The following is an 18,406-nucleotide window of genomic DNA, read 5'->3' as shown; positions in this document are numbered from 1 at the left end:
TAACTCATTAAAAAAACCAAAGAAAAAACTCAATATATGCCTGTAATCTATTGAATGAACAAAAAAATACACAACGAATTTTGTCCAAGAAAAGATTCATTGCATGGGATGGAAGCAGTAGTTTAGTCCACCTACCACTGCTTATCTTAGCCAATAAATTTAATTTTGAATAAATTTTCTTTTAATCTATAGAATTAAGTATCAATTTAAAAGTGATCATTAGGACATTTATATGGTTACTTCTGCTAGAATCAGATGCTATTTTTTATGAGGAAAAAGCTAGTTTTACTATCCTTGGGATTTCCATGAAAAATTGGCCTTCTTAATTTGGCTAATTAATTGTAACATAATCATCCTTCATTGATAACTAAGGTTCATAACTTGCTTTTATTTGGGTTGAATTATTTTAGAATATATCTTGAATTACGCCACTTGCACCATTCACACATAGATTGATTGACAAATATTTAAGAGCTTGTTACCTTACATTATTATGTAAGTTACATAATTTTTTCACAACTGTTTGATAAAAATCCAATTGTTATGGTATATTTCCACAGTAGTTGGATTTTCATCAAACAACTATAGAAGAATTATATATCTTACATAATATAGTACGATAACTAAAGTCTGATATTTAATCCAATAACATAAAATATCAAATCAAAATCTCCTAATTCAGCTCATCTAGCAAGTTATTCCAACTCGTTGAGAACAAAATCACGGGAAACTTAATTAACCCAACGATGAAAATAAATGCTCGGACATGTCATGAGACTTGACTTTTTTTCAATTGGGCCAGAAAAAATGAAACGAAGAAAACGATCTCTCTTTTGTTAATTTTGCGTTGAAGAGCCACTTCGGCCTTGGTCGGAGTGGTGGGCTGCTGCCCTCACAATGCTTGTGAGGGCAGCGGTTCAAGCCCCCACAAAAGTATTTGTGGTGGCTAACGTGCTTATTTGTTTAATATTTCAAAAATTTCCTCTCCCTCGTGCAATACGAGTGGAGTATGGACATCCATCTTCTGTAAGGGATTATTTGTCTGGGCATGTATTTCACAGAATTCAATGTAATAATATAAGTCCCAATCATGTATTTCTGATTGTAAATATCAGTGTAATATATCTGCTATAATAGCAGTTGTAACTATCTGTGTAATGCAGTAATATGATGATTAATCAGTATTCAAAAAAAAAATTTGCGTTGAAGAAATCATCAATTCGTCATGCTTCCCAATCTATCTAATATTTTACATATACTATTTGATCATATACAGTTACAGAGGTACAATTCTTCGTGTGATTCTTATTAATTGATAAGAGAATCACAATGACATTATGATCGTTTTCTTCGTTCTCTGTGTATAATATATACATAATGATACACATATATCACAATAATACATACCATTATGTCATTATGTGCATGTAACTAAATATGAAAACTGAATCCATATGACCAAAAGCATAATTATATGGTGTGTGTGTGTGTGTGTATAAATAAATATATGGATATGAATCCGAAGTTAGTGTTGATATTTGACTTTTTTTTTTTTAAATGTCATTTATTCACCTGTCTTGACTAACTGGGTGCCGTCGTTTATGATTTTCTTCGAAAATCACAAGATATATATTCAAACTTAAGACCCCACAAAAATTCATTATGTGCATGTAACTAAATTGGAAACTGAATCCATATGACCAAAAGCATAATTATATGGTGTGTGTGTGTGTGTGTAAATAAATATATGGATATGAATCTGAGGTTAGTATTGATATTTGACTTTTTTTTTTTTTAAATGTCATTTATTCACTTGTCTTGCCTAACTGGATGGCGTCGTTTATGATTTTCTTCGAAAATCACAAGATATATATCCAAACTTAAGACCCCACAAAAATCTGTATACTACATTATATGAGCAATCAAATTGCAGGGAGAGTACGCATACTGAATACCAATTAACTAATGATCGATACATTTCTGATTAAATTTTAATTCATGGCTCTCTCTTAGAATTGGCAAGTTGGCTGGTATTTGTGTGTATATATAGATATACTCAAATCTTCTCTTTACAAAGCACTGGTCAGAGGTCTCTCTCTGTTTCTATTTTCTACAAGGAAAAAAAGTGAGAGAGCACCGTTAGCCTTCGACACTTTTTCAAGAATCTTTGGAGAAAGCAAAGAAAAAGTTTCAAAACTCTGCCAACCCCCATCTTCTCTTCTTCTACTTAATTTGTCTCAACGGACTAGAGATGGCTTCATTTCTATTCACTTCTTTTTGAAAAACACACAAAAAACCCAGCAAAGTAAAGTACTTTCTTTTTCAATTTTCTTCCCTTTGTTTGGTAGATGAGAAAAAAAATAAACGAGAGTAAAATCGTGGAAGCTTGATTGGATATTGTTATTTAATATTGCCAATCATATTGCTTCAGTAGGTATTAATTTTCATTGCATTAAAAAGCCTTATACTGCACTAACGATATTGTCAGTTCGATATTATCATTTACCCTGTGTATCGTATTAAATTATAACTTCTTTTTAAATAATTGTCTTTGAACACAAAAATTCAGGAAGTTAAAGGGAACTTAATTAATTAACAAAATGGAGCATCATGACATAGAGAAGGCGATGATGAGAAATTCGCGGAGAGGGAATCCAAGGAATAACAGCATAAGCAGGGGCCTAAGCAGGACGAGTTGGAGCATGGAGGAAGTATTTTCCGGCGGGAGGCACTCAAGAAGAAGAAGCAGCCGCGCCGTCGACGAAGATGAAGAAGCTCTCAAGTGGGCTGCCATTGAGAAGCTTCCAACTTATGACAGATTGAGAACAAGTATCATGCAATCTTTTGTTGAGACAGAGCAGCAGCAGATTCCTCAAAGTGACACTAACAAAGTAGTGGTGCATAAAGAAGTTGATGTCAGAAAGCTTGATATGAATGATAGACAAAAGTTCATGGACAAGCTTTTCAAGGTTCCTGAAGAAGATAATGAGAAGTACTTGAAGAAGTTTAGACATAGAATTGACAAGTAAGTTATATTCTTCCTTTTTTCTTTGTTCCTTAATTTTTTTTAAAAAAAAATCATTGTTTAATATTCTTATTTTTTTCTTTGTTCATTAATTAAAAAAATATGGTTTATTAATTTTCATAATATTCGTTACTTATTGACGTCAATTTGAACCCAAAAAAAAAAAAAAAAAAAGAGAGGCTGTTTTGTGATCAAAATAGATTTTCATGAAAGTATTTTTAATGCAGAGGAAGTAACATATATTATGAAAACTGTGAGCGAGTTAATTGTGAAATTATAAGTAGTGGTGGGCTAGAGTTGTTGCTATCTCACATTTTCGTCTTGTTTTGGTTAACTACTTCTTGTCCCTACCATTTTCGCATTAGAGACAGGCAAAATGTTAAAATCAAGAGAATACTTTTCATATGGGTTATTTTGCTTCACAATGGAAAGTAATCGAGATTTGACTGGAGTTTCATTCTCTCCCACTTTGTTTATTCAACCTCAATCAAACTAATTACTTAGATATTACTCTTATCTTATTTAAATAAATATGTTGTTATAACTGATGAAGTTTTTAACTGTGTTCAGTCAACTAATGACGTGATAATGCTGCTGTAATTACAGGGTTGGAATTAGGCTTCCCAAAGTTGAAGTTAGGTTTGATCATTTAACGATTGAAGCCAATTGCTACATTGGAACTAGAGCTCTTCCCACTCTTCCAAATGCTGCTAGAAACATTGCTGAATCCATTCTTGGTTTGTTAGGGATTGAAATGGCCAAGACAACAAAACTAACCATTCTTAAAGACGTTTCGGGGATCATAAAACCATCGAGGTAACTTTACTAATGTCACCTGAAATGTTAAAATTTACAACACAAAAAATGTATTAAAAACTCAATTTTATGTGACCTAAATTATTTTTTTGTTACAGAATGACACTTATATTGGGGCCACCATCATCAGGAAAAACGACCCTTTTGTTGGCATTGGCCGGAAAGTTGGACCGGGACTTGAAGGTCGGTGATGAAAAATTTGACCACGGTTAAGTGTAAATGGGTAGTTTGGTAAAAGTTTATAGTAATTTTTTTTTTTTTTGTTAAGTGAATTTTACAGGTCAGAGGAGAAATTACCTATAATGGGTATCGGCTCAATGAATTTGTTCCACAAAAGACATCAGCATACATTAGTCAAAATGATGTTCATGTTGGAGAAATGACTGTGAAAGAAACTTTTGATTTTTCTGCAAGATGCCTAGGTGTTGGCACCCGATATGGTAATTAACTACACTTAAAATTGGGAAAACAAAATCACTTCCTTTAATTGTAATTTTGAAGCTCGTAATTAAACTAATCGCTTGTGTTATATAGAACTCTTAAGTGAGCTTGCTAGAAGGGAAAAAGACGCCGGCATATTTCCCGAAGCTGAAATTGACCTTTTCATGAAGGTAATTTGGAAATAATTTTATACCAAGTGCTCATAAATAAATAATAAGTTTCCAAAATACACCCCAAAATTAGAATTGATGTAGTTTTCTTAATTAACTCATATATGCGATTTTTTAAATTTTTTGTAATTGTAGGCAACTGCAATGAAAGGAGTTGAGAGCAGTCTCATCACTGACTACACCCTCAAGGTAAGTTATTGGTTTCTAATGGCAAATCAATAACTTGGGAGAACAATTAAAAACTTAATGTCTTTATCGAAAATTAAAAAAAAAAAAAAACATTGTATCTGATAATGAGTGTATGGTAATTGTAGACACACGCTGACAATAAATAATAATTGATTTATTTGGGAAGTTCAACGCCATTAATTAAGAAATCATCAAATTCCAACAATGTTAGAATTTTTTTCTTCTCAGTCTCACCGACTCGTGTGGTGGGCTGCCGACTGCTGTCCAACCAAAGTATTTTGGTGATAATGGGGGCCCCTTAGAAGCATACATTCATTTGTATTTTGATTTCACTTTCCAATAACTTTTTGGCTTGGCGGTGATCGGCAAAATTTTCAACTTCTCAGTTCAACTATTAATTATTAAATATATCCTCATAAAATTAATATAGTTATATATGATTCATCTGATTACTTAATCATGAATGTGCTTATTTATTGTTACTATGTGACTTCTGAAAACAGATTTTAGGGCTTGATATATGCAAGGACACCATTGTTGGAGATGAAATGAATCGAGGGATTTCTGGTGGACAGAAAAAGAGAGTGACTACAGGTTCTTAATCTTTTATTGATGTTAACTTATGATCACATACATTATACCCAAAATAGCACGTGACTAAATAATTTTTTTAAAGATTCAAAGTTTGGCCAAATTATGTGTCTACAGGACCCAGACCATTAGAAATTAAAAAATAAATAAATAAAAATCCCACCAACGCATATGCTTCCATTAAGGATTGAGGCAGTGAATGTCGAGTGTCGTTAACATATCTTTTTCTTTACCTAAATTAGTATTATTATGAATATGACTCTTTTCGTCATGTTTCACACGTGAAGTATTGCCGACAAAAGATAATAAAAATAAATACAAATGCTAAATGGGTACTAATGACTTTTACATATTGCTCTGCTGCCTAAAACAATAATAATTTTTGTATTCACTCTTGAAATATGTACCGCAAAAAGATAGGTGATTATCGGCACGTTTTGCTTAAAATCCCTAATTATGCAAGTGCAATAATATGATCGATTTATATAGGAGAGATGATTGTTGGCCCCACGAAGACATTGTTTATGGATGAAATATCAACGGGTCTAGATAGCTCCACGACATATCAAATAGTCAAGTGTTTGCAGCAAATCGTGCATGTCACAGATGCCACAATCTTGATGTCCCTACTCCAGCCTGCTCCTGAGACGTTTGATCTTTTTGATGATATCATCCTCTTATCGGAGGGCCAGATTGTTTACCAGGGCCCACGGGAACGCGTCCTTGAATTCTTTGAAAGTTGTGGGTTCTGCTGCCCTGAGAGAAAGGGCACCGCTGATTTCTTGCAAGAGGTAACCAAATCATGATTGCATCACTTTAATACGGCAGCTCGTGTCACACCTTATATTAACTCCAGAAAAGCTTCGGCCCATCTAAATGTTGCGAAGCTTTGTTAATAAATCCATTTGATTATTTTAGTCCTGGGCTTAGGGTGTCCCATTATCGATTGCCCTATAGTTGAGGTGAGTTTAGAAGTGCTTTTTCATAAAAAGGGCTCTTCATACAGAAAGTGCCCCTGCATTTTGTGATGCATATTTTGGATTTTTGTCAGTTAGTTATCGATTATATTTTACAATGCTTTTATCATTTGAAAGACCTACATGATAAAAAAAAAGAAAGACTTACATGATAAAACCCCTTTTATTCTCAAAAGCACTTATTAAGTGTACTTTAAAAAACACTTTTGTCTATTTCATCTTACATTAAAAAATAAATAAATAAATTTTTTTGTCTATTTACAACAAAGTAATCTGCCAAACAATTTGGGACACATTGTACAAAATGTGAACTTAGACACTTAGCTTTTAACTTGTTCAATTGTCACAGGTTACCTCCAGGAAAGACCAAGAGCAGTACTGGGCAGATAGAAGCAAACCATACAGATATATTTCAGTCACAGAATTTGCAAACAGATTCAAGAGTTTCCACATTGGGATGCATTTGGAGAACCAGCTGTCAGTGCCTTTTGATAAATCTCAAGGCCACAGAGCAGCTATAGTATTCAAAAAGTACACGGTCCCGAAGATGGAACTTCTCAAAGCTTGTTGGGACAAAGAATGGCTACTTATCAAGAGAAATTCATTTGTCTATGTTTCCAAAACAGTCCAGCTTATCATTGTTGCCATCATTGCATCAACTGTGTTTCTAAGGACTAGAATGCATACAAGGAATGAAAATGATGGGGCATTGTTTATTGGTGCATTGTTATTCTCAATGATCATTAATATGTTCAATGGGTTTGCTGAGCTCGCAATGACGATTCAAAGATTTCCAGTGTTTTACAAGCAGAGAGACCTTATGTTCCATCCCGTATGGACCTTCACATTGCCAACATTCCTGCTCAGGATTCCGATATCAATTTTTGAGTCTGTTGTTTGGGTTGTTGTCACATATTACACAATAGGATTTGCACCTGAAGCTAGCAGGTAACTCTAGTCACTCGAAGTTTCAAATTGCCGAAACACGGAAATGCAGGCGACAGTAGTGTAGAAGTACTAAATAGCAACTTGTTGATTGCACATTTGCAGGTTTTTTAAGAACTTTCTGCTCGTATTTTTGATTCAACAAATGGCTGCTGCGATGTTTAGGCTTATTGCTGGAGTGTGCAGGACAATGATCATTGCTAACACTGGCGGCGCACTCACACTACTTGTAGTTTTCTTGTTAGGAGGCTTCATTGTTCCTAAAGGTAACAGAAAGTCTATAAAAACTAAATTATACAAATGAAATGGAATAAATGAAAGACAATAAATCATAATGGATTAACATTGAGATGATTTTATTGGGTTACAGGCCAAATTCCAAATTGGTGGGAGTGGGGTTACTGGGTGTCACCTTTGGCATATGGTTACAATGCCTTTGCTGTGAATGAAATGTATGCTTCAAGGTGGATGAACAGATTGGTAAGTAGTCCAAATGATTGTCTTATACTTTATTTCAAAAATTTTGAAATGTTACTAAATTTTTTATTCAATACAGGCCTCAGACAACGTTACTAAATTAGGAGCGGCAGTGCTCAATAATTTTGATATTCCTGCTCATAGAGACTGGTATTGGATTGGTGCAGCAGCCCTTTCCGGATTCATTGTTCTATTCAATGTTCTCTTCACTTTCACGCTAATGTACCTAAATCGTAAGTTTTAGCAATATGTTTAAGGAGTTAAGCTGATCTTCCTTTGTTTGGAAATTTCGTTATCTTCATTTTATTAATATTTAGTTATCTTCTTTATTCTAGCTCCTGGGAAACCACAAGCAGTATTGTCTGAGGAAGCAGCAGCAGAAATGGTGGCTGAGCAGGAAGAATCAAAAGAGGAACCAAGATTAGTAAGGCCACAATCGAAGAAAGATTCATACCCTCGATCACTCTCTTCTTCTGATGCGAACAATTCAAGTAAGAAATAAGAATGGAAAAAAAATAAAAAAGTGTCTATTTCAATTCTGTTCGCACTCAAGTTTCCTAAATATACTTGAATCTTTGTAGGAGAAATGGCAATCCGAAGAATGTGCAGCCGGTCCAATCCAAATGAACTGAGTAGAAATGATGATTCTAATCTTGAGGCTGCTAAAGGAGTTGCTCCAAAAAGAGGAATGGTTCTGCCTTTCACTCCTCTTGCAATGTCTTTTGATAGTGTTAATTACTATGTGGATATGCCTCCGGTAAGAATCTCATCTCCTCTTTCTTTACATTTTATTAGTGTATGCATAATCCTTTGTTAGAGCCCAAATTCATTGTCTATATTCATAAATTTGGTACGTATAACAGGAAATGAAGGAACAAGGAGTGGCGGAGGACAAACTACGGCTGCTTAATGAAGTAACAGGTGCATTTAGGCCTGGAGTTTTGGCAGCACTAATGGGAGTCAGTGGAGCTGGAAAGACGACATTGATGGATGTTTTGGCAGGAAGAAAGACTGGTGGTTACATTGAAGGAGACATTAGAATCTCCGGATTCCCAAAGAAACAAGAAACCTTTGCCAGAATTTCAGGCTATTGTGAACAAAATGATATTCACTCTCCCCAAGTCACAGTCAAAGAATCCTTGATTTATTCAGCTTTCCTTCGGCTGCCTAAAGAAGTCAGCAAAGAGGACAAGATTGTAAGAACAATAACTTGCATATTACATTTTTAGGCCATAGCAAGTGACAAAGTTTGCAGTGCTAAAAGATGTACTTTTTTTTTCAGATTTTTGTCGAAGAAGTGATGGACTTGGTAGAGCTAGAATCTCTCAAGGATGCTATAGTGGGGTTGCCAGGAGTTACAGGGCTGTCAATAGAGCAGAGAAAGAGATTGACAATAGCAGTGGAGCTTGTTGCTAATCCCTCAATCATTTTCATGGACGAACCAACGTCTGGTCTTGATGCAAGAGCAGCTGCTATTGTTATGAGGACTGTGAGAAACACCGTGGATACTGGTAGAACTGTTGTCTGCACAATTCATCAACCTAGCATTGATATTTTTGAAGCCTTTGATGAACTGCTTCTTTTGAAGAGAGGAGGACAAGTGATCTACTCAGGACCACTTGGTCGAAATTCTCACAAGGTCATTGAATATTATGAGGTAACTTTTACTTTCCTCAAACTTTACCCATTTTTTTCCAAAAGAAGATTGCATTATCTGATTTTCATACCATTTACAATCACAGGCTATTCCTGGAGTGCCAAAAATAAAGGACAAGTACAATCCTGCAACATGGATGCTAGAAGTGAGCTCAGCAGCAGCTGAAGTTCGACTTGGCATGGACTTTGCTGACGCCTACAAATCATCATCATTATGCCAGTAAGTAAAGCTTTAAGTCACAGCACCATTATCGTTTATGGGAATACTGATTTTCTGAGCCTAATACATGTGCCTATGAGCAGGCGAAACAAGGCGCTAATTAATGAGTTGAGCACTCCACCACCAGGGGCTAAAGACCTCTATTTTGCCACTCAGTATTCTCAGTCAACATGGGGACAATTCAAATCTTGTCTTTGGAAACAATGGTGGACCTATTGGAGAAGTCCTGATTATAATCTTGTTAGATGCTGTTTCACTTTGGCTTGTGCTCTCATGATTGGGACTGTATTTTGGAAAGTTGGTACCAAAAGGTCTATGCATACTTCTTTGTTTAGAAAATTCAACCTCTCATTGAATTGAACATGCAACATGACATTTTCTATGTTTCATATGTTCAGGGAGGATACAACTGATCTGACTATGATCATCGGAGCAATGTATGCTGCTATCCTATTCGTTGGTATTAGCAATTGCTCGACAGTTCAGCCTGTAGTAGCGGTTGAAAGAACAGTATTTTATCGAGAGCGAGCTGCCGGAATGTATTCCGCATTACCTTATGCAATTGCACAGGTCAGTTCACAGCTTGTAATTTGTACATAAATCTATGCCCTTAATATAATTTTTCCAAATCTCTGAGTTTGATCGTTTCAAATTGGTCAACTCTTCAATCAATAAAATGCTTCTTTTGAGTCAACTCGATGGTATGTTGTAATGCAGGTGATTGTTGAGATACCATACGTGCTTTTCCAAACAACATATTATACACTTATTGTGTATGCCATGGTGAGCTTTGAATGGACAGCAGCGAAGTTCTGGTGGTTCTTCTTCGTCACATTCTTCTCCTTCCTTTACTTCACATACTACGGAATGATGACCGTTTCCATCACACCAAACCACCAAGTAGCAGCCATCTTTGCAGCAGCATTCTATGCGCTCTTTAATCTTTTCTCCGGCTTCTTCATCCCAAGACCGGTATGTTAAACCACAAACTCTTCACAGTAGAACCAATTTACATTCATGCATTTTGATACGTGTTTGCAAATTTCAGAAAATTCCCAAGTGGTGGATCTGGTACTACTGGATCTGCCCTGTAGCATGGACAGTTTATGGATTAATCGTGTCACAATATGGAGATGTGGAAGATTCCATTAGTGTACCTGGGATGGCACAAAAACCCACTATAAAAGCATATATCGAAGATCATTTCGGATATGAACCAGATTTCATGGGACCAGTTGCTGCAGTTTTGGTTGCCTTCACAGTCTTCTTTGCCTTCATGTTTGCATTCTGCATCAAGACACTCAACTTCCAAACGAGATAGAACGAACAATCCCTCTTCTAGCTAGTTTGTGTCACACAACTGAAGTAATCATCGTAAATATATATCCAAAAAATAGAAACCATATCCAGAATTATAGTATGGTTGCAATTATATATATATATATGGGTGTGTGCGTGTGTGTTGACGCCTGTGATTAGAACAGTAACACGTTATTACTATATATATATATAGACGATGGAAGCAATGAGTTTATGTTTGTCAACACATGCTGCATGTTAATGGTTGTTTACGGAATCAATATGTTGAGAAACATTCTTAGCGTTCCTTTGAGAGGGATATGGATTTGATTGAACCTAAATTACATGTTAGTGACTGAAAGATAAATAAATGAGACAAAAATTAATTTCACAAAAAATTAAACCAAATCTTGAAAAAGTTCTACTCTTAGCTATAGTCTAGTCATATAGGGTTTAACTTTCAACGGATTGAAATATTATATTTTAACATTAAACAATTAAATGATAGTTTTGCAAACAAAAGGTTCTATAAATATTTTTAAAAAAGGAAAGCAAATTTTTTTTTGCAGATAATAATCATTTTTAAAGTTTAATTAATTGGCAATAGAAGTTTTGTTCTCTCACTTACATGTTTCGCCCTTTATATACATCGTCCCTTCTGTTCGTTGGTTTAACACAATTACGACATCAGTTATGTTACAACATTACGACATATCGTTTTCAAGTTTTTGGCATGCATTTCACAAATTCACCTGCCCCCACCTTGGCAATTTATTTATTATCTTTATAAATTTAAACCGATTCATTCTATATAATTCTAAATCAATCGGATTATATTTTATGTGCGAAAATTTTATAATTTTTTTTCCTCCTCAAAATCAATTAAGAATTAACTCTCCTCCCATACTCCTAAAGAACCTCCTTGACATTACAATATTAGATAATTCGATGCACTTTTTAAATGGCAAAATTGATTTCTATGTATTCAATAAATTTGATAGTTGAAAAGTTAATAGACATTAACATTATTGTAACCCCTATTCAATTTTCTATAAACTACAATCAACATTGTAAGTTACAAAAATTAAGAACTTACCTAATCTAATCCCGTTAGAACATTTTTTTTTCCCTCTTTTTGATCTTCTTAACTTCATGAGATTTCTTAAACTCAATTTATTTGTACTTGAACTTTTGATCATTATAGGTATGCCTATTTTATTATTTCAAATTAATTGTACTCATTTTCTTTCCAAAATAAAGTCTTTGATTTCTCATTACTTCAACCCAAATTTCATTTTTAACAATTGCATATGCAATTTGTACAGCTGAAATTTTTATTTTTCAAATGTTTATGATAACATAAATTATTTATTTACTCTATGATTATCCCAGGAACAATGATAATTAATTTTTATATTGAAATTTTAAAATTTACAAGATAGTATTTACTTTGAATCCAATTCGGCTAGTCAATATTTATTTATCTTTAATTTATGCTTGATGCACAGTAAATGCAATTCAAATTAAACAATATTTTGTAAAAAAAAATTAGAAAATAAATGCAACCAAGAAAAAAGGAAAATATATTAAAACATTAATTTTGCTTCCTAAATTAAGTATTGAAAGGAAATTTTTCGCTTATAGGTAAATTTTGCATTATAATTCAACAATAATGTTGACTGCTATTTTAAAATTATTTATTTATTGCTCCAAAATGCAATCATTTTTTATAAATTATAAAAATTAAATTTATTTAACAATATACTTATATGGTTGGATGCGTAATTTATAGCTTAACTAATGTTGCCTTACTTTTAATTGTTGTATTTTAGTGATAGTTTATCTTATTGTAACTAATAGTGTAATAATTTCTAATGATTATACATCATATTTTACACCGATTACTAAACAAATTATATAATATCTATTTATAAGTGAGTATTACTCAAATTAATATGGTATACTTTGAAATTTTAATTATCATGCTCAAATCATATGATCATTTATACAATTAAGTGTAAATTATGAAAATATCACTTCCCAAGGTTTGGATAAATGATTATGTAGATCCCCAAGTTTTCACTAAGACACGCTAAGACCCCTTTTGACTATAATATCTCTTGACTTTATTAATTCAAAAAAAATGACTCTAATGTTTTAGAATAAGTAGAAATATAATATTAAATATATACATTTTAAAATAATTTCAATATATAAAAATTTTTTTAGTACTTTAAAATCTTATATTATATTAAACTAATTTTTTTAATAAATAGAAACATAATATTATAATAGATATTTAAAAATTTAAATTATTTTCAATATTGTAATATAATTTTAATATTATTAATACATGAGATATATTTTATTAATCGTAAAATCTATTTAACCTACAGATTTATTTAAAATTTTATAACAAATTCAAATATATTATTAAAATAAATATCATAATTTACATTTTAAAATTATTTTATATATTAAAAATATTTTAATATTATTAATTTACTAGACAAATTAAACTATTAAAATTATATTTGTATTTATTAAGAATTTTAAAGTCAAAATTTTAAATTAATAAATTCAAATTATATTATAATTAAAAGGGGATCTTAGTGTCCCTTAGTGAAAACATGGGGTTTACATTATCATTTTTCAAGATTTCGAATGTGTAAATATTATTTTCCCTAAATTATTTAATTTTAGGTGTTGCACTAAAATTATAGTTGTCTAGTTACATTTTTAATTAGTTAACGGTACAACACAATGTCAACAACAATTATTGCAATAATACCTAACAAAATTACTCTTTATATTACTAAAAATTTAATTTTTTTAAAAATTGTCCCTTGTTGACTTGACTGAGCGATTTTCAAGCGGGGTTAAAAAATAAAATCAGATTGTACCCACCTTAGAAAAACACATTCAATTAGACTATATATAAAATTTATTATTATTATTGTTGTTGTTAAGTATTAAAATTTTTTAATACTATAAGGTGAATATGGACTTGAGTTTTGAATTTTCGATTCTATTAAATTTAAATAAAGGCATAGATCTAAAAAAAAATATACAGACTTGAAAAAAGTACATGAACAGTTTAGCACGTGTCTTAAAAAATTTTAAAAAAAAAGCTTATTGTGTTTTTTTTCTTGGGCACGACACAGCACAGCACGTGTGTTCGGCCGGACCTAAGTAAAAAAAGTTAGGCATGACATGACACAGCACAAAACACATAGTGGGCACGGCACGGCACGGCATGGGCACAAGTATGCATGAGCCTTCTTTTGATGGCTAGCATGGCCCATTGGCCATCTTTACCTATGATAAAATAAAAATGTACTGCATTTCGAATATCTCAATGATGCCAGCTCATCCAAACTAAGAAAAAACCTTCTGTTTTTGTTTGAGAAGAACTAAAAAAAAAACTTATCATGTGATTTCTCATTTTATTTACAATGTACAAGTAGCACGTAGATACACACATCAATCAACTCAATAAATACAGCCAAATGCCCTCTGGCCTCTCCCCCTTTCATATTTCCCTTTCTACTTGAATTGCAAAAAAAAAAAAGTTTGCTTTCAATTTCCGATGGAGCAGTTGTATCAGGGAAGGGCTGACTGTGCTCTCAGAATGGTTGCTGAGCAAATGGTCGATTGCACCAATTTCTCGCCGATAGTTGGACGTGGCACTGAAAACAACATTTTTATGTTCGAGGTAAAAAAATATCTTCATTTCGTTATTTTTATTGTATTATGCATCATATTCCTCCTGATGTGAGAGCTTAAAAAAAATTGAGACCGATTTAAGTTAAAATCTTTTCTCATTTGCATTTACCAATTGGAAACGATAAAAGAAATATTGGGGGGAAAAAAAGATTGAATCTGATTATTTTTTGAGGTTTTTTTTTTTAATTCTTTTTGAGAATTTGAAATAAGCATATAAATAAAATAACTTGAAATATCTAATCGATTTGGCATCCTTCTAGAAAGATATATAAAAGCCCCATTGTATTAATATTGAAATCAACAAAATTTTTATCCGTTAAATAATAATTCCTCTGCTGAAAATTGCTGGGCACGATGCACGGATCCGTCTTCATCTGACTATGTTCCGTCTTCATCACACACTCTCAAATTTTGTTTTTCTTTTTCTTGCTGAAGCCTTGGCATGAAAAAAAATTGTGTTTCTGTCTCCCTCCAACAGCCAGTCAGCTCTGGACCTTTGCTTCCAATATAAGTGTGATTGATAAACCTAAGTGTGATTGATAAACCTAATGGTGAACCTCCGATCATCAGGGACTACTATTAGCTATCTCTGCACTTATATATCTATAATGTCAAGATATTGAGCAAATCTTCGTTTCCTTTACTGGAAGAGATCAGGAGGTCTTGCCACTAAGTTATAAAGAGAGAGAGAGAGTCAAGAATAAAATGTATCATTTCATTTACAATGGATGATACTAACTGCATAGAGGTATATCCTGTAGTTAAGGTATTTTCAAAATAGCTGGAATTGGAATTTTTTATCACTTTTTTGTTTAAGAGTGGTGCTGGAGATGCTTGCTCATCTTCCACTCCACTCTTAATTTGAAAGCTTAGTAGAAGTGTTGACCATTGTGTGATAATCACAAATGAGCACTTTGCTTCTGTAATTGGCCTTAAAAATGATCTTGTTTTCTATGCTTCTAACTGTGAATATATATATGTAGAATGTTGCCATAAGCACTGTGCCTCTGTATTTGGTGTTAAAAAATGGTCCTTTTTTCCATACAACAATAATTTTAGAAATTGAAATGTTGAGTATGCAACAAACTTATAATCAGCACTAATTATTGTTTAATTTACAAAACTTTGATTAATGATACAAACGATATTTTGATAATTATGTTTGATCAATAAAGTAGAAAATTTATAGTTATTCTTATTATATGCCCCTTATTGCCTATTACTTAATAACAAGAATCTTCATGGCAGCGATTCAATTAATTCAAAATTTTATCAGTTCCAATTGATGAATCTAATCACTGTCAATATAATTTATGTTTGAATTGCATTATATACATTTGTGTTCTCATCATACTCAATTAGTCATATATCAATAATAGATCTAATTAATCCGATGGACAACTTTTTTTTTTTCTGATTATATTCTATTTATGAATTGCATTATTTGAAGTTTGATTAGCGGTAAATAGGTTTAAACATGCGACTTGAACAAACTTTTAATATTAGTCTTTTGTTTTTTTAGTGAAACTTTTATCACTTAGTTTTTGACTTTTTGGGAATATATTAGCCAATGAATTAGTAGTTATTGTTCTTATTGTTCTTGTTTCTTCAGTAGCTTTAATAGTTCCTATACCGGTCATGCTCCTTGTATTATTTATAAGCGGTATTCTAGCTCTTATTTTTGCAACAGAAATAAATAAAATAGAGTTGGGTAAATTGAATACTATAAATTTATTTTATTTTTACGAAATTCATTAACGCATCGTTGGTACATGTGTGACCAAAAAATTGACACACCCATTGATCCCTTCTAAATACATTTTTTTAAATAACCTAGTACATCAAGAACAATTAACAAGCACTGAGTAGTTTTTATTTAATGTAATTGTTTGCAAATCAAGTTGAGGTTCTGGAATTATACTGTCACGCACATTTCTAACATCCTCACTTGGGCCTTTAAGTTGGGCCCAGGTTTGTCATTTAGGCATTCCACATGCAGTCAAGCAGAGGACACACGTGACACGTCATGTTAATTCATTGATACACAAACGAAGGAAACGTACAAGCATCGATGCTGAATAAAGCGTGGGGCCAAGTTGCAGCATCTCGAGATACAATCAGACAAGTATCGTGAGATATATATATATATATATATATATATATAGAGGCTAATGCTAAGTTACATGCACGTACCTTACACCCCTCTTATATAAATAGTGAATGATATGGGTCCATTCACTATTCATGTGAGAGGGGTGTAAGGTACATATATGTAATTTAGAGGGATCCATATATATATATATATATATATATATATATATATATCAAATAAAATAATGATCATAAAATAAAATAAAAGAAACCGCTAGCTTCGGCTTCTGCGGGTGAATTCCACTCACTCGCCTAGTGACTCATTCAACGTCGTGTCCTAGCGTCTGCTGATGGCGAGGATACACGTGTCGGTTAGATCAAAAGTCTGCAACATACATTAATTATATTTACCATACTAGTCCTATAAAAGTTATAAACTTTCATTAATTTTTATAAACTTTCATAATATGTTGTCGGGATTAATTTTTTTTTTAATTTGAGTGAAAATAATTTTTTTAAAATATAAGTGGAGTAACATTTTTTGAATATTAAAAAATATTAGAATATAAATCAGTATAAATAATTATCTAATTGTATAAAATTTATAAATTAATTTTAATAATTATTTAATTATAAATATTAATATATTAATTTCATTAAATATAAATTGTCATATGAACATTATCTCGTATAATTAAAAAAAAAAAAAATTATGCACGTGAGTAGTGTTGTGTATGTTTCAAGTGCCTGTTACTTACGTGGAATGACATTAAATATTTGTTTCATAAAAAAAAAAAAACTAAAAAAGAGTAGAAAAAGCCTCCACCAGATATACACTCATGTCATTTGTTCTTCGGAAAAAGGGCAATTTATTATCATTTTCATTGTCTGGCTTTTGTGGCCTCCAATGTTGTTTGGACCAAAACAAAAGAACCATAAATTGATTTGTAGCCACAAGTATTCGTTTTCTGGATTCCAGCATTCAAATTATCAAAAGAAAGTCCAAGTCAAGCGGCCAAATCACCAAAGAGCATGCTTCTAAGTCACAATTTTGTGGCTCAACTAATTTGTTTGCGTTAAATAGTTGCATAATTTGGTTAGGACATTAAATGCAAATCCTCACCAACCAAATTCTTTTCACATTCAAAGTTGCAAACATCGTAAAATTAAAAAATTGGCAAGAAGCCCCTATCCTGAAATATCGTTTAATTTTCAGGTCCAGTCCACAAACATGGTAAAATGGATAAAAAAATTCGACTAATATGACTTGCATATGATATTTTAATTACTAAATTTGATCGATGAAGTGGAAGAATATAAATTATCTTTATTATCAACCTCTTATTGCTATAACAAAAACGTATGTTAAAGCACTATCTTTCACTGTATTATATAGAGAGTCTAATAATAAAATATATAAACTCCCATATACTCCAAATATAAAACAACTAAATGAACCCCTTGATTCCTTTAATTAACTTCTTTCACGTTTGACCATAAAAATTAAAAAAAAAAAATGAAGAAACAAAATAATCCATCTGACACACCCATTGATTTCTTTCTTCTACGCATGAATTGAGTGTAAGAAATGTGATTTTAAATAGACTATTGCTAATACATTAATAGCAATTAACAAGCAAAAAGTGGTTGAGTTATTTATAGGTAAAACTGTTCGCAGAAATGAGTAAAAGAAGATTAATGCTGCCAAGTGCATGTATTGATATTTATCTAGTCACGTCATGTTTTTTTCTTCTTTTTATAAAACAAACAAATCCTTGTGAAT

The 18,406-nt window shown here is 32.2% G+C and overlaps 1 protein-coding gene and 1 long non-coding RNA gene across 3 annotated transcripts; both read left to right on the top strand.

Annotated features, from left to right (window-relative positions):
- The first annotated feature begins 1,953 nt into the window (after window positions 1-1,953).
- Window positions 1,954-11,119, top strand: LOC102608368 (ABC transporter G family member 29-like). Of its 2 annotated transcripts, XM_006465623.4 has the most exons (22): window positions 1,954-2,434; window positions 2,570-3,025; window positions 3,632-3,841; window positions 3,940-4,024; window positions 4,122-4,281; window positions 4,376-4,452; window positions 4,588-4,641; window positions 5,145-5,235; window positions 5,722-6,023; window positions 6,559-7,157; window positions 7,260-7,420; window positions 7,525-7,634; window positions 7,711-7,864; window positions 7,967-8,122; window positions 8,213-8,388; window positions 8,495-8,827; window positions 8,914-9,288; window positions 9,374-9,507; window positions 9,591-9,818; window positions 9,906-10,077; window positions 10,225-10,479; window positions 10,556-11,119. In XM_006465623.4, exons 2-22 carry the CDS (start codon window positions 2,601-2,603, stop codon window positions 10,826-10,828), a joined length of 4,530 nt encoding a protein of 1,509 aa, XP_006465686.2. In that variant the 5' UTR covers window positions 1,954-2,434; window positions 2,570-2,600; the 3' UTR covers window positions 10,829-11,119. The 2 variants fall into 2 exon arrangements, with proteins under 2 accessions (XP_006465686.2, XP_052287379.1); XM_052431419.1 differs by lacking the exons at window positions 1,954-2,434; window positions 2,570-3,025; window positions 3,632-3,841 and having other exon boundaries at window positions 3,952-4,024; window positions 4,110-4,281.
- Window positions 11,120-14,183: 3,064 nt separating this feature from the next.
- Window positions 14,184-17,070, top strand: LOC112495810 (uncharacterized). The gene is made up of 2 exons (XR_008050570.1): window positions 14,184-14,521; window positions 16,504-17,070. It is a non-coding gene; the product is annotated as an uncharacterized LOC112495810 (long non-coding RNA).
- The last annotated feature ends 1,336 nt before the right edge of the window (window positions 17,071-18,406 follow it).

Source organism: Citrus sinensis, chromosome 7 (genome assembly GCF_022201045.2).
Source record: "Citrus sinensis cultivar Valencia sweet orange chromosome 7, DVS_A1.0, whole genome shotgun sequence".
NCBI lineage: Eukaryota > Viridiplantae > Streptophyta > Magnoliopsida > Sapindales > Rutaceae > Citrus > Citrus sinensis.
Note: the sequence above shows the minus strand (reverse complement) of the source record. Positions and strands in the feature narration are given on the sequence as shown.